Source organism: Podarcis cretensis, assembly GCF_951804945.1.
Source record: "Podarcis cretensis genome assembly, chromosome: 11".
NCBI lineage: Eukaryota > Metazoa > Chordata > Lepidosauria > Squamata > Lacertidae > Podarcis > Podarcis cretensis.
Genome location: NC_137180.1, coordinates 48,335,463 through 48,351,350, shown reverse-complemented (window position 1 = coordinate 48,351,350; position 15,888 = coordinate 48,335,463). Strand labels below are relative to the sequence as shown.

The window sequence follows — 15,888 nt, the reverse complement described above, 5'->3', positions numbered from 1 at the left end:
GATGCTACGCAGACTGAAACCAGATAGAACTCTTTCTAGAAGCAAGTTATTCTTTCCCTTAGATACAGAGTTAAATGTAGTGCTGTATGTAATCCATGTATGTATAGCCCATGTATGCTTAAATGCAGCATGGACTTAGGCTCATGACATTAGGCCCCTAATTCACCAAGGCTGGCAGACATAGGAGCCAGGTCCTTGGACCAGTAGGAAGGAAGGAAGAATGTGAAACTCTGATTGGAGAACTGAGCTGTAGGTGAAGCCAGGAGTGGGGAACCTCACTAATGTGGCCATCCAGACTTCTCTACATGGTTCTCGGAACTCTTTCAAGGCCACACCCCCTCTTCCCAGGCCACACCCCTTACTGGCATGGCTTTCCATCTTCCTTGAGTTTTTTGGCCTGGCTAGAATATGTCCTTGAACTCTGCTAATGCCTCTCGCTGGTCTGGATGGAGGTCAGAGAAGGACCTGTGAGTTTGTGTAGAAACTAATTTACTGTAAAAGGTAAAAATTACATTCATCACTCCACCTATTTTTGCACGTGGCCTTCAGAAGATTGTCCCACCCTGCCTTAAGCCTAAGGGAAGCCTCCTCATAAACAGCAAGCCAGCCAAATTCTTAAAGAGAGCAGAAATAACTGTATTTTGCTGCCAAGTAGAAATGAGAATCTAACCATTTCTTCACTCTCTGGATTTTGATTCAGTGGAGCAGATTCTCCTCATCACTGGATAGGACAATGGACTTGCCAAATTTTTCTGCATGTAGTATGTGGTAAGCTAATCTGAACTTGCCCAGTGGCGCAATGCCCATGAGAAGCATTTTATATAAAGTATTTAAACCACAGTATATCATAGGACTGGATTTCCATAATAATGGCCAAACAAAAGGTTAAACTGGGGATTAAAAGCATAATTTAGAGAGGGAATGGTGAGAACTTGCTACTTTTATGTGTGCGGACATTTTTCATGTAGAGTGCAAAAATAAAGAAAGGCCAGTTGAACACTTTCCAGAAACTCTATTTTTTATTAATGATATTTATTGTTTCATGTTGGCCAATTAGCATTATCATTTTTTAGAGATACAGACGCTTTACGAGACATCCAAATATTTTACATAGGATTTCATTTTTAAAAAAACTGCACAGATGATATTTCACCCGGCTGTTTGGAGAACATTTCCCCATAAAATAGTTTTGGCTGCTTAACTATCAATAGTCAGCCATATTTTTTCTTGGATATGAATTTACAAATATTGCAAAATGGTGGACTTTTGGGGGCAGTAATATATTTTCTCTTGTCTCTTTTACAGATAACTTGCTTCTCAGCTGGTAATTTTCTATATCAGGGTAGTCAACATGGCATTCTCCCGATGTTCCTTGACTACAATGCCCATCACCCCTGACTATTGACCATTCTAGCAGAGTGTGATGGGAGTTGTAGTCAAGCAACATATTGAGGGCACCACATTGACTACCTCTGCTCCTTTGCAGCTTCACCCATTACACAATGATAACTAATGACACTCATTCATTTTAATTTATCGTATTTCTATCCCACACAGTGCAGCCTATATGGGCCTGTCTCAAGTTCTCCCAGCAGCATATGAGATAATTTGGGCTTCCATGTGGCCAAGATGTAAACCATGGTTTGAAGTTAACTGAAAGTTGTAACGTATTCCAAAGCTGTTAACCATGGTTTTCCAGTTTAGATGAGATGGGAAACTACAGTTAATGGAAGTCTTTTTAAGTTTGCTTGCTCCCACTGCGAATGAAGCATGTGCAGCCAAAAAACTTATCAAGAATAAGCCAAGATATGATCATCTTAACTCTCTTAATAACTCAATTTAAGTGTTCGGGATTATTCTTAGATAAAAATTCAGAGACCTTTCTAAATGAGAGGTCTGGTAAAAATGAGTTTATAAATGAATAGTTCACCTTCTAATTAGTATGAGACTTATTGTTTGAAATATATTTTAGTACTGCTTAGGAGAACATCATTTTTCAAGACAAAGGAAGTATTCCCAAAGTTGCATACTGCTGAAGCCAAATGGCATTCAAACTCAAGAATATTTGTTCTAAATCTTTAACCCAGGCTTTTTGGCAGGTCTTGGTTTGGCATGTGAATTTCCCCCGTCTTTTGCTGCTTTCAAGATACATCCAAAAAGACAGATGATATATTTTGTAATCTTAAATCTTATAAACCTGGTGTAGGAAGGATGAGAATACTGTCTCTTGATTAAAAAAAAGAAGTATTTTTGTATCTTAGTCATGCATACTTGCCTTTAACTCACATAAAAGGGAGTGATATCCAGGTATTAATATCACTTGGTTGCATTACTTTTTTCTGGACTGTAAAGCTAAATAATTGGAAATGTTACAACTTCTTCCCACCCCAAATATACTAAAAGTACATAAAAGGTGTTGGACAAGTATTGATGGACATCAGCTGTAGCTCTGTTCCCCCGTCTCACCCAAGATTTTTACATTGCTTGGCTGTTTTTTTTAATCCAGCAAATGCAATAAAGGGCATTTGATGTTCTGAAGGAACCAGGTGTGTACAATCTAAAAGTAGCAAAGCTTTTTAATATTTTATTTTCTTCACAAACAGGTTCATACCAAGTTCCACTGCAGGCAGGCACATGCTCCAGGCAGTGACACTTCATGCTTGACATTTTCCTATGATGGTACAGTTCTTGCCAGTCGCGGAGGTAAGTGACCATATTTCCTTCCATGTGTGCTGCTGAATACAAATGAGGCTAAAGTTTGTGCTTAACACGTGCAGCAGAACTTGGTGCTGCTTGCAGATTTTGGTGGGATCTTATCCACCATTTCTTATTCATTTGTCTTTTTCCCCTGGGCCTGGTCCTCACAACTATCAAGAGGGAGAGCACAAGGCCGGTGCGCCATCTCCTCAATCTTATCACTGTTTGCATGCTAAGAAAGGGCAGGTAACTGTGCAAAAACGGTAAAGTGGTGGTAGAGGAGGTCAGGGGTCATCAGTGAGACCTCTTGTCAGGTGCCAGCATGGTTGCGTGTAAACTGACTGCGCAGAGAGGGCGTGGGCAAAGGGGGACCTGCCTCCCCCTCACTTTGCTCAGGCTCGGCGTTGCAGCTCTCTCTAGCATCCTCCTAGCCCTGCATCCCTTCCCCACTGGAGGCGTGGCTTCCCTCCTCTCCGGAGGAAGAGCTGCTTCGCAGGATCTTCGGAGGCTCCCTGTAACACAACTGCTCTTCCACCTCTTGCCTCTGAGCTGATGGCAGTTCCCTGACATCCCTGCAGTCGTGTGGCCCTTGTTGTTGTTTAGTCGTGTCCGACTCTTTGTGACCCCATGGACCAGAGCACGCCAGGCACTCCTGTCTTCCACTGCCTCCCACAGTTTGGTCAAACTCATGCTGGTAGCTTCGAGAACACTATCCAACCATCTTGTCTTCTGTCGTCCCCTTCTCCTTGTGCCCTCCATCTTTCCCAGCATCAGGGTCTTTTCCAGGGAGTCTTCTCTTCTCATGAGGTGGCCAAAGTATTGGAGCCTCAGCTTCACAATCTGTCCTTCCAGTGAGCACTCAGGGCTGATTTCCTTAAGAATGGATAGGTTTGATCTTCTTGCAGTCCATGGGACTCTCAAGAGTCTCCTCCAGCACCATAATTCAAAAGCTTCGATTCTTTGGCGATCAGCCTTCTTTATGGTCCAGCTTTCACTTCCATACATCACTACAGGGAAAACCATAGCTTTTACTGTACGGACCTTTGTTGGCAAGGTGATGTCTCTACTTTTTAAGATGCTTAAAAAGTACCTATGGCCTTAAAAAGTACCTTTGGCCCTTAACAAATACCAAAGGAAGCTGATGTTGGGCCTGGCAGGACATGTTACCAGAAACACAGGGTACAACCAAAACAAAAGACCCATGTTAAGTTCCTCCTTCCCCACGCTTGCAACTATCCAAATGGCATTATGATGAACCTTTCCCCAGCAGCACTGGTGTTGTCTGGTGTCAGGACGTGAGCAAAGTTTAACTAGTTACAGAGTGAGGTATGGCAGACCACACCAGGCTGCCATTTTCAGCAGCAACCCTGTGTCTCTGATTACACACACTTCAGTTGTGCAACAGGGTAGAACAGTAAGACGTGCTCATAATTCATCTTGAAGGTAGTGTGTGCCGAATTAATTTACTTTCGCGGATGTCCTGTCAAATTTTGCATTTATAGTTTCTAAAGAATTGTGACTGTTTTATTTCACCTCTGTTGATTCCCGCCCCGCTCCAAACCCCCATGCTGCAACCCTCAACCATCCCCAGAATGTCGTAGGTAGCCAGGTGGCTGTTCATAAATAAATTAGGATCTAACCCAGATGCTTTGCTTTGATCTAAAATCATTTTGAAATTGGGTGTTTAGTGTGCAGGTTCAAAAGCTGCTTTAAAAATCACGCTGCCTCAGATTGGTAAGCGTAATAGTAGGTCATTTTTAATACGTACTAAAAAAAAAAGTGAGAGCGCATTTGTGCTTTTGGTAATGTAAGTATTTCTCTGGACCTTTACCAGCAAAAGCAGATGTGTATTCAGCAGTCAGTCTTAGATTAGCGCACCTGCCCAAATGCAAGGGATCAAAGAGGAGATCATGTTTGGGGGAATAGGAACTTGCAGTGAAACCCTGATTATATTCCTTGGTCTGCGATGCAGTTTGCCTGTCGGATATGAGAGAACTAAGACAGAGCTCAGCTGCAGACACAAGGGAGAAGGAACAACAGAAGAATTGCTTATGAATGTTCCCAGTTTCATTACCATTGAGAGTATGCTTGTAACTTGACAGAAATGCAAGAAAGTGATGTCTAAAGATCCACTTCTGACCCTGAGAATAGGTCTTAGAAAGCATCTTTGGATATGTTTTTTGCAGCACAGTAATAAAAGATGATTCAGTAATGAATGAGTAGCTTGATCATAAAAGCGAGGCTGGATTAATTGTTAGGTGTCCTATCTTCTTGCTGACATGATAAAAATTTACAAAGTTTACATGTCTTGTCGCTTTACATTAAAATTATCATGTATCATGTATCATGGCCATAGCCCTGTCTGGTAGTTTTTATTATTTATTAATTTAGAGCGTTTGTATCCCACTCTTCTGCCCAAATGGCTCCTGGAGTAATTTACCCGTAATCAACAATGTATACAGTTTGATGTGATGCAGAACAAAGAAGCTTTTCCTAACATATTTGTTTAAACGTTAGTAACAATCGTCCCATAAGTCCTCCAGAGAGACGATTGTGTCAAGGTTTAGTCTGTCAAGGCCAAAGAACCCTTGATTGCAGTTTGTTACTCTGAGAAGCATATTTGAACAGTTGCCAGATAGGCTGTTGTTCTGCAAACATTTTTTTTAAGCTGAATTACTTAGCTTTTATGTTGCAATGTGGGATGCAGTTAGAAATTGTAACCCGAATTGCTATTAGGATTAAGACATAAGTTACATGTTGTCATTCTGTCATACTCAGTTGCTTGGTCAGTAAGAGGATTTGTCATGTCCTTGCCTCGCATGTAGAGCCTTTCTTCCTTAGTCTGCATTCCCTTGCCCCGCTCATGGGCTCTGGGATCTCAGAATCAATATTTTTTCCACGAACTGCCAGATCGGGACAAGCTCTGAGGGTACTGTAGGGCCTCTGCTAGCAAGAAAACCTGGCTAGAGCAATGACTCGGCTGTCCTGGATTTAGGATTGCTACTGATTGAGGTAGAGTCCCACTCTACAATTATGTGCCCTTAATAGCTGTGTCCCCAACCTATTCTTGGGGAACCCCCCAAAGTGACACCTTTTGTCTGGAGTCAAGAGGGTAAAGGTAAAGGACCCCTGGACGGTTAAGTCCAGGCAAAGGCGACTATGGGGTTGCGGCGCTCATCTCGCTTTCAGGCCGAGGGAGCCGACGTTTGTCCACAGACAGTTTTCCGGGTCATGTCGCCTGTATGACTAAACCGCTACTGGTGCACGGAGGACTGTGACGAGTGCCAGAGCGCACAGAAACACTGTTTACCTTCCTGTCGCAGCGGTACCTATTTATCTACTAGCACTGGTGTGCTTTCAAACTGTTAGGTTGGCAGAAGCTGTGACAGAGCTCACCCTGTCATGCGTATTCAAACCGCTGACCTTCCGATCGGCAAACCCAAGCGGCTCAGTGGTTTAGAGCACAGCGCCACCCGTGACCCTGGTGAGGGTTATGCCTGCTTTATGAAGGGAAGCAGCATCCCTTAAGCAATTGTCCACCACAGTGATGGGATCATTCTCCTACCCACCCTTCTCTATGCAAGAAGGGAGCCCTTTCAGATATTTGATGCTTAATTCATTTAGCTTTTTTAAAAAAGTTTTTGTTTCTATATGCCTCCTGAAAATATAGTAAGTTCACCAGCAATTCAAAATTTCCATGTACTCCTATCAGAGTTCCTGTCAGTCTTCCATTGTGTCATTAGCCAGGAGACCTCAGAATTAATGGCACTGAAGAACTGCCCAGCAGAATAGAGAATTTGGAGAGGGTCTATGACTTGGTTCAGACATAATGGGAAACCATGGTTTTCCCATTATAAGTAAAAATTCTAGGCTGCTTCTTTCATTTTTTAAACTAATTACAGTCTCTTGAGATGTCTGAAGTCAAAACTACAGGTTCTTTAAGAACAAACCAGGCTCTGAAACTATGGTTTGAACCTGCTATTTTTCTCATCAAACATTGTTTAAACAAACCACCAGGAAATCTTTAAATCTTTCACTTTAAATTTAATTTTAAAGTGAAAGCAGACACATTCAGTCACCTAATCACAGATACGAAAGAGGAGGGGCAGAGAATTTCTAGAAACCACAGCTCTCTATGACTTGAACTTGCAACAGGAAGCTGCGGTTTCCCAGTATGCCTGGACTGACACATATCCCAGTGTGGAGAGCAAGAAATCAGAAATACTTTTGGCTGAAAAGAATTCAAAACTCCAACTTCCTCACTTGCCTTGAACAAATAAATGTCTGTTATATGGCAATTTTTGATAAATTGATTTAAAAAAATGTTGTTTTGCTTTTACTGATCTCTCTTTCTCTCTTTGCTGAGGGTATTGGGAAATAAAGAATGCCATTCCTCTAAAAGTTTGGGAGAAAACCATTAGAAATATTGGTGGGGCAGGGGCAGTTTCTACATTGGCCTTTGTAATATTATAGGAAAGGAATAGAGTGTTTTTCTTCATCGTTGCTTATTAGGTCTTCATTTTATATTTCATAGGTGATGATACTTTAAAAACGTGGGACATCAGGAAGTTTAAAACACCTCTGAATTCAGTTGTTGGTCTACCTAGCTTCTTCCCAATGTAAGTACCTTTTTGATTTAAGATACAAGGAATTACGTGCTGGTGTCAGTGAAGATTGATTCAGTGAGGTACAGCTTCTTGTTGAACCAATCTTGTTGAATAGATTGCACTCACCATGTGCCCAGCTCACCAAAAAACTTGAGTAGTAACTTGTGATAGTGATTTTGTCTAGACCTCCGACTGTTGGTGCCCAGAAATGTTAAGGATTTGGCCTTTGATTTCCCCCTTGCTCTTATTTCTAATACTGATGCCATGTTCTGTTAATTGTTTGTGCCTGAGATAGTGGACTTCTCCTTCCTCTCCCCAATGTCCCCTTAATCTACTCTAGAAATTAATCCAGAGAATCTGTCCTGCTGAACAGATTTTGCTCCTCTTGCTGATATTCACCTCTTAATTTATTAAGTTCTACTGTCGTGGTTATTCAGTGGTATGACATATATGTCATGGAACTAGCTCCCTTGTAATTCTGGGTTTGTTGGGGTTGGGATACATTTGTCCATGGAAAAGTGCATGATATTATTAAAAACGTTAGCAGGGTTGACATAAACATGAGCAGTAAGAAATTTAAAGGAATTTTAAAGGATAATTTCGTAAAAAAAAAAAAATTGGATGTGCAGTATGAATACAATAGAAAAATAAGAAATCGCAGAAAGGGAGGGGGGAAGTAGTAGAAAACATTATATGTTTTGTGTAGATTTATATTCATTGCTAAAGGTTGTAAAATGGGAAAACTAAAAATTATATATGTGTTTGTGCATGATACAGTGGTACCTTGGTTCTCAAACTTAATCTGTTCCAGATGTCCGTTCCAGAACCAAAGCATTCCAAAACCAAGGCATGCTTCCCCATAGAAAGTAATGCAAAATGGATTAATCCGCTCAGACTTTTAAAAACAACCCCTAAAACAGCAATTTTAACATGAATTTTACTATCTAACGAGAACAGTGATCCATAAAATGAAAGCAATAAACAATGTACTGTAGTCACACAATCAATCATTATCAGTCAATCAGTAGATGAACTGGGTTCTACACAGTCACAAAAACAAAACAAAAAAGCCGCAAAAACAAAAAGCAAAATAAATAGCAAAAACAGACAGACCTCAGCGTAACACTCAAAACGGAAGTGTAACACTCAAAACGGAAGCGTGGCACTAAAAACGGAGCACGTTTGGTTTGCAAACCAGAAGACTTACTGCTGGGTTTGCAGTGTTTGGGTTCCAAGTTGTTTGAGTACCAAGGCGTTTGAGAACCAAGGTACCACTGTATTAGGTCCAGTGTAGACCCACCTCTCACTCCCTCCAAAGCTGACCTGCAAGTTAAGAAACAGCCTCAGGAGTCTTCCCTCTCCTTTTCCCTTGTTGATCTTAACTATGGTTTGCCATTTTACTTGCATCCTGGGTTTAAAATCTGTGCTACATCTTTAAAGCCAACTAGACAAGGGAATTGACATTGGGAGAGGAAGACTGGCTTCCAGCTTGCATTTTTCAGGAAGTCAGAATTACATCTCCACAGTACACTAGGGTTACTGTGCTAGAGCTCTTTAAGCTTGTAATGCAAATTGATTTTTGCATGCTGTTTTTGCTCCCTGCTTTAGCTCATGTACACCACTTATCTCAAAGTCTGAGATTAATTTTGAAGAATGTAAAAAGAAAGCACTATTTAGTCTTGAGAGTGGACTTTGACATTTTGGAACATTTGTTCCTTGCTTTGAGAGAAGAGAAGGGAAACAATATTGGAAAATACCCCTGTTTACAAGTTCACATTGTTATGTAAAATAGATGGGTATGATGTTGAAAATGGATATTTTGACCTACTTATTCAGATTTTGAAATTTTCTGATTGTTGTACGCTAGACCTTACCCCCTTTCCAGTGCTGAAATCTTTTCGAGACATCTCATTCTGTTGGTTTTGCCAATTTTGCATATTGGAACACAGCTGTGATTTTAGTTGTCATACATAATTAAGGGTTTGCCACAGAGTTTGACATAATACATAAATAAGATTTCAAGGAAACCAATTCATCTGTTCTATACTTTATTTTCAACAGGGCCGACTGCTGTTTCAGCCCAGATGATAAACTACTTGTTACTGGTACTTCTGTTAAGAAAGGAGTTGGAAATGGAAAACTTCTCTTTTTTGAGCGTGAGACATTTAAGAAAGTGTATGAGATAGATGTCACAGATGCGGTAAGCCAGAGTTCACTGTATTACTTGATTTGTTGCTTTTATTCATACATGAAAAAGGATTATGTTGTCACTTTGGTATGTATAATTATAATTGATGTCGTTTTTAGCATATAGGCATATAATTAAATGCATAGTTGAGATTCTGTAAGATCAGGATACCCTAGTGGTACCTCGGGTTATAGACGCTTCAGGTTACAGACGCTTCAAGTTACAGACTCCGCTAACCCAGAAATAGTACCTGGGGTTAAGAACTTTGCTTCAGCATGAGAACAGAAATCGTGTGGCGGCAGCGGGAGGCCCCATTAGCTAAAGTGGTACCTCAGGTTAAGAACAGTTTCAGGTTAAGAACGGACCTCCAGAACGAATTAAGTTATTAACCCAAGATACCACTGTACCATGCTAGTTTTGGTAACTGCATAGTCTCTTACGATAAAAAAAAAATTAACAATAATAAATGATTTCAATAAGATAAGCAACAGGCACAATACCTGAGTCCCACAAATCGTGGGCAGTCATGGGACTTCAGAGGGCTCTTGCTCTTTTGTAAACTAGATCACATTAGCAGGCATATATGTGAGTTTGGGTGCATAAGTACAGTTACTCAAATTCAGCATTTTACATTTATTCTTGTCCTGCTTGCCTCGCACTGCACCGTAGGATTGTACAAGTGCAGAATTGTATATCATACTGCATTTACAATAATTTTTCAAACTGTCCCTCTTTGCTGGTGCCTTTGAGCAGAGGGGGAACTGATTAAATAAATAAGTTAAGAAAGCCAAATTGTGCTTGGATGATTATAATGGTGATGATTATAAATCTAGCTTTATATAAAGAGATGAAGGAATATCCTGGATTTAAATTACAGAACAGTTCCTTTAGCAGTTGGTATGAACAATTTCTAAACCCCACGCTCATTCCTACCTCCATAATCAGATCAGTTAGTGACATGAGAGGGTTTTTTCCCCACCCTTGCCTACCAATATATGTTGCCCTATTCACTGGACTAAGTATTTTGTAGACACCTTAATGCTACGTACCTTGTTTTCCCCTCTTCTTTACTTGTGATAATTTCTGAATTGTGGAATTTGTATTCTTGGGGCACTCTACCTGGGAACCAAGGGACTTGTTGGGGGTAGCTAGAAGGTTGAATTCTATACCCATTCAGTACCTTTCAGCCATACATAGCTCTTCAGGCTTCCACAATAACTTAATAACTAAACTAGAATTAAGATTTAGTGCAAGAGAAGGGAGGGCAGGAGAATGCCAGTGAACTGTGCATTTAATCTATGAGCAAAACAGCAGGGCTTATTAAATTAAATGATAAACCATCCTAATGGGTTCAGCACATGAAATGGGATGCAAGAGAACATTATTGTGTCACATTCAAACATTATAGGAAATACTCTTTGAACAGCTGTTTAGTTTTACCCAATCAGACTGGGGAGAGGGGGGTGGGTCCAGACAATATAGATAATTTTAAAATGCTTAAAGGCAGTAAACTTAATCTTTAAAACTGCTTGGTAAATAGCCAGTAGATTTTGGCCTGCAAATGAACCTGATGTTTAATAGAAGCTTAATGGCTACTTTAAATGCTTGACCAAAGTGATGTCTAGCATTCCTTTCTGTCATACCAAGCAAGCCTTTGTTCACCTCTTTTCTTTTTTTTTGGGGGGGGGGAGTACATTATTATTCCAGGCTTCTGTTGTTTTCTTTGTATAGGCTAGCTTGAGTGCTTGCAGGCCTATCCAGAAGACACTTTGCCAGTGCAGTCTATTCTGAAGTGAATAGGGCATGAACAAAGCTAAGCCAAACCATGGCATATTATGAATGAGCAAACATGCAGGCTTCCATAGAGAAGATGACAGCCGCTTTGCTGCTCCTCTGGTCCTGTTGCTGCTGTGTGCTAAGCCATGGCTTGACTTCACAGTACAGTGGCACCTCGGGTTAAGTACTTAATTCGTTCTGGAAGTCCGTACTTAACCTGAAACTGTTCTTAACCTGAAGCACCACTTTAGCTAATGGGACTTCTTGCTGCTGCTGCTGCCACACTGCCGGAGCACGATTTCTGTTCTCATCCTGAAGCAAAGTTCTTAACCTGAAGCTATATTTCTGGGTTAGCAGAGTCTGTAACCTGAAGTGTATGTAACCTGAAGCATATGTAATGATCTTGGGTTCATGGTCTGTCTCACTCCACACAAACTATGAGCTATAGCCAATGTTTGTTCTATGACTTACCATGTCTGTAGCTTGAACACCATCGTCATTGCATGACTGTGGTACAAATTCATAGTACTACTTGTAAGAAATGGCAAAAACTTGTTAAGCAGCCTTATATCAAGTCATGCCGCTGATAATAACCTTTTATAGAGGATATTCTCATCTGTACCAAATAAGGTAACGTTTGTTTCCTAGCTCTTTTATTAGTTCGAAATACTTACAGGCCAGGGCTCAGCCTCAGTTTTGAAGACAGTTTTCAATGTACAGTGGTACCTCAGATTAAGTACTTAATTCGTTCCGGAGGTCCGTACTTAACCTGAAACTGTTCTTAACCTGAAGCACCACTTTAGCTAATGGGGCCTCCTGCTGCTGCTATGCCGCTGGAGCACGATTTCTGTTCTCATCCTGAAGCAAAGTTCTTAACCTGAAGCACTATTTCTAGGTTAGCGGAGTGTGTAACCTGAAGCGTATGTAACCTGAAACGTATGTAACCTGAAGCGTATGTAACCTGAGGTACCACTGTATAGTAAAAACCCATACAAGATGTTAACTCCTAAAACCAGAGTAATAAAAGCAGCAGCAGCAAGAACAACTGTTTGAAAATGCACTTAAAACCAGAAAAAGACACACTTAAAATGTCCTAAGCTCCAGTAAAAGGTGGCATAGATAAATGCTCTGAGATCCTTCTCTGCATGCTACCTCCAAGGGAGGTTGGAAGTGAAAGATCAGGCCTTTTCTGTGTGGCCCCCTTTCTGTGAAATTCCCTCCCCAAGGAGGCCTGCTTAGTGTCAACTTTGTCATTGTTTTGATGCCAAGCAAAGCTGGTTTTCCCCCACCCCCAACCGCGATCAGTTGTTTGTGTTGTTTTGGTATTCCATCTAAGATGGGGCTTGGGTGGTTATGTCATGGTACTGTATTTTTGAATATGTTTTCAGCATGTGTATGTGGTGTTACTCTGTTTTTACTTTGTGTAAATCCCAGTGCAAAAAATCCTGAAGGGAAGTGATACATAAATTTAATAAACTTAACCTCTGAGGAAGATCTTAATTAATCAGGCAGATAAAATGCAAGTATGTAACATTTCTTCAAACAGATACTTGATGAAGCATATATACATATATTTATTTCATAAAATTTATATATCGCTTGATTGTAGAAAACCTCAAAGCAGTTTACAAAAGATTAAGATCAAGAAAATTCACAACCATACAGTACTTTATAACATTCAAAAGTTAAAATACTAAAACAAATTAAAATTACCTCAACTTTTCTTGTAGGCATATAAGTTCATTATATAAGACCTACAGTTCCCAGTGTTGCTGAATGCAATTAAAATGTTCCCCATATTGTTGGTTCTAAGAGTTCGAAGGATAGTGTGTTTTACAAAAAAAATTCCTAAGACAGATACGCTGGTGTTTTTTCCTAGCCGTTGAACATTTTAAAGCTGGTGAGAGTATTGTGGATAACTTTTCAACTCCCACCTTATTTATTGTAGTTGGCTAATTGCATAGGATGGGCTCCAAAGGAGCTTCACACTTGAGTTATTTGGTTTGTCCATTTCTAGGCAAAGGTTTAGCATAATATTTTAATGTGCAGACAGTCTGTCTATTCCACAGGGGTAATAATGGACATTCCTACTCATCTCAATGGACTAGTCATGCATTTTGGGAACAGAATGATGGTGGTATATTTTTTCCAGCCTTACGTTACAAGTATTTTAAAATGAATCCATTTAAAATAAATTATTTTACAATCTTGGAAGCTTTGTATGCCAATGGGAGTTGGAAGAGTGACTGAAAAAAATAGTTTCTAGCCAGCTTTAGGACAGATAACAGCAGCATTGAAATGTTAGTTGTATGAAGTACAGAACATTAAAGTGCTGTTAGTTAAATTAATTATTCTTGTGCACATCTGTTTGATTTAAAGCTATTGTCTACTCTGGAAGCAGTGCTGTTAACCACGTAAGAGCAATTACTGTCTCTTACAAGATAATGTAAAACACGGATGGCATGCTGTGGCCAGTTGGATTAGGGCGCCCATCGTGTCTGACCTTTGGCCTTGTGGGTGGGGCTGATTGGAGCTGCAGTCCATCAACTGGAGGGCCACAAGGTCACCATTGCTGATGTAAAAGGTGCTGTTGAGAGGTCTTATTGGCTGACTGGAGAGACCAGCTGGTTTGTAATTGCTAATGTATATGGCCCATGTCACTGTGGTGTCCGGCCATGCCATTTTAGGCACTTAAGATATCTGCTTTCTCGTTGCTGACTACGTCAGACTCAGCAGCACAACTGCCATAGTTTGGAAGTAAAGACAACCAGGGCAAAGGTATTGCTTGTAACTGGGCACCCTAGCACAATATTGTTGTTGTTGTTGTTATTAAAATTTATTTATACATACAGTGGTACCTCGCAAGACGAATGCCTCGAAAGACGAAAAACTCGCAAAACGAAAGAGTTTTTTGTTTTTTGAGTTGCTTCGCAAGACAGATTTCCCTATGGGCTTGCTTCGCAAGACGAAAACATCTTGCAAGTTTGCTTCCTTTGTCTTGCAAGCTTGTTTCCTTTTTCTTAAAACCGTGCATTCACTTCGAGGAGCAACTCATAGCACGTGGTGTGGTAGCCTTTTTTGAGGTTTTTGAAGACTTTGGTGATTTTTGAAGCTTTTCCAAAGTCCGTGCTTCGCAAGACGAAAAAATCGCAAGACGAAAAAATTCACGGAACGAATTAATTTCGTCTTGCGAGGCACCACTTTACATACATACATGGGGACACGGATGGCGCGGTGGGTTAAACCACAGAGCCTAGGACTTGCTGATCAGAAGGTTGGCGGTTCGAATCCCCGCAACAGGGTGAGCTCCTGTTACTGGGTCCCTGCTCTTGCCAACCTAGCAGTTCGAAAGCACGTCAAAGTGCAAGTAGATAAATAGGTACCACTCCGGTGGGAAGGTAAATGGCGTTTCTGTGCGCTGCTCTGGTTCGCCAGAAGTGGCTTAGTCATGGCCACATGACCCGGAAGTTGTACGCCGGCTCCCCTTTACCCTTTACATACATGCATACATACATACCCCACCCATCTGGCTGGGTTTCCCCAGCCACTCTGGACAGTTCCCAACAGTGGTACCTAGTGTCACGTACCGTCCCCCTTACGAATGCTTCAGATTATGAGTAAATGCTCCCAGTTGCAAACTTTGCCCTGGGATGTGAGCGGTAGTCGCACGCCGGCAGCAGCGGGAAGTGCCATTAGTGAAGGTGCACCTCATGTTACGAGCAGTTTCGGGCTACAAATGGACCTCCGGAACGGATTACCATATTTTTCACACCATAGGATGCACCGGACAATAGGACGCACCTTGTTTTAGAGGGGGGAGAACAAGAAAAAAAAATCTCCCCCTCTCTGCCCAGCGTCCCTTCAGCGAAGCGGCAGGGGGCGCTGCGCAGAGAGGGGGAGAATTTTCCCCCTCTTGTTTTCACGCTCTAAAACAAGGTGCCGTTCAGGCGGCTACCCTGGAAGCCTGGAGAGCCAGGAAGCCTGTGCACCGACCCCTCTCCCTCTCCAGGCTTCAGGTTCCTTTCGACCTGCTCTTTGGGGCTGGCGGGGGAAGCCCACCACCAGCCCCAAAGAGCAGGTCAGGGAGCTGCGGAAAGACGCAGCGGAGAGGCTGCTGCCATAGTCGCGCGTCACCTCTCCAGCTGGGAGAGGGTCGTGGGGCTATGGCTTCTTTAGCCCCTCACATGCTCTCCCAGCTGGAGAGGTGGCGCGCGGCTAAAGAGGATCCTGCCATAGCCGTGCGTCACCTCTCCAGCCGGGAGAGGGTCACGGGGGGCTTCTTTAGCCCCGCGCACTCTCTCCCGGCTGGAGAGGTGATGCACGGCTATAGAGGCTCCTTCCATAGCCGCGCGTCACCTCTCCAGCCAGGAGAGGGTCGCGGGGCTATGGTGTCTTCGCTCCATAGGACGCACACACATTTCCCCTTCATTTTTGAAGGGGAAAAAGTGCGTCCTATAGAGCAAAAAATACAGTAAGTTTGTAACCGGAGGTACCACTGTATTAATGATAATAATAATAATAATAATAATAATAATAATAATAATAATTAAAAAAAAAAAAAAAACATCAAACTTCCCTAAACAGGGCTGCCTTCAGATGTCTTCTAAGAGTCAGTTAGTT

At 41.6% G+C, this 15,888-nt stretch overlaps 1 protein-coding gene across 1 annotated transcript in view; it reads left to right on the top strand.

Annotated features, from left to right (window-relative positions):
* Positions 1-15,888, top strand: part of WDR70 (WD repeat domain 70) — a 119,868-nt gene that overhangs the window by 78,799 nt on the left and 25,181 nt on the right. The window contains exons 11-13 of the mRNA XM_079994872.1: positions 2,604-2,703; positions 7,232-7,316; positions 9,366-9,504. Of these exons, the coding sequence (XP_079850998.1) occupies positions 2,604-2,703; positions 7,232-7,316; positions 9,366-9,504 (324 nt within the window). The remainder of the gene's footprint in view (positions 1-2,603; positions 2,704-7,231; positions 7,317-9,365; positions 9,505-15,888) is intronic.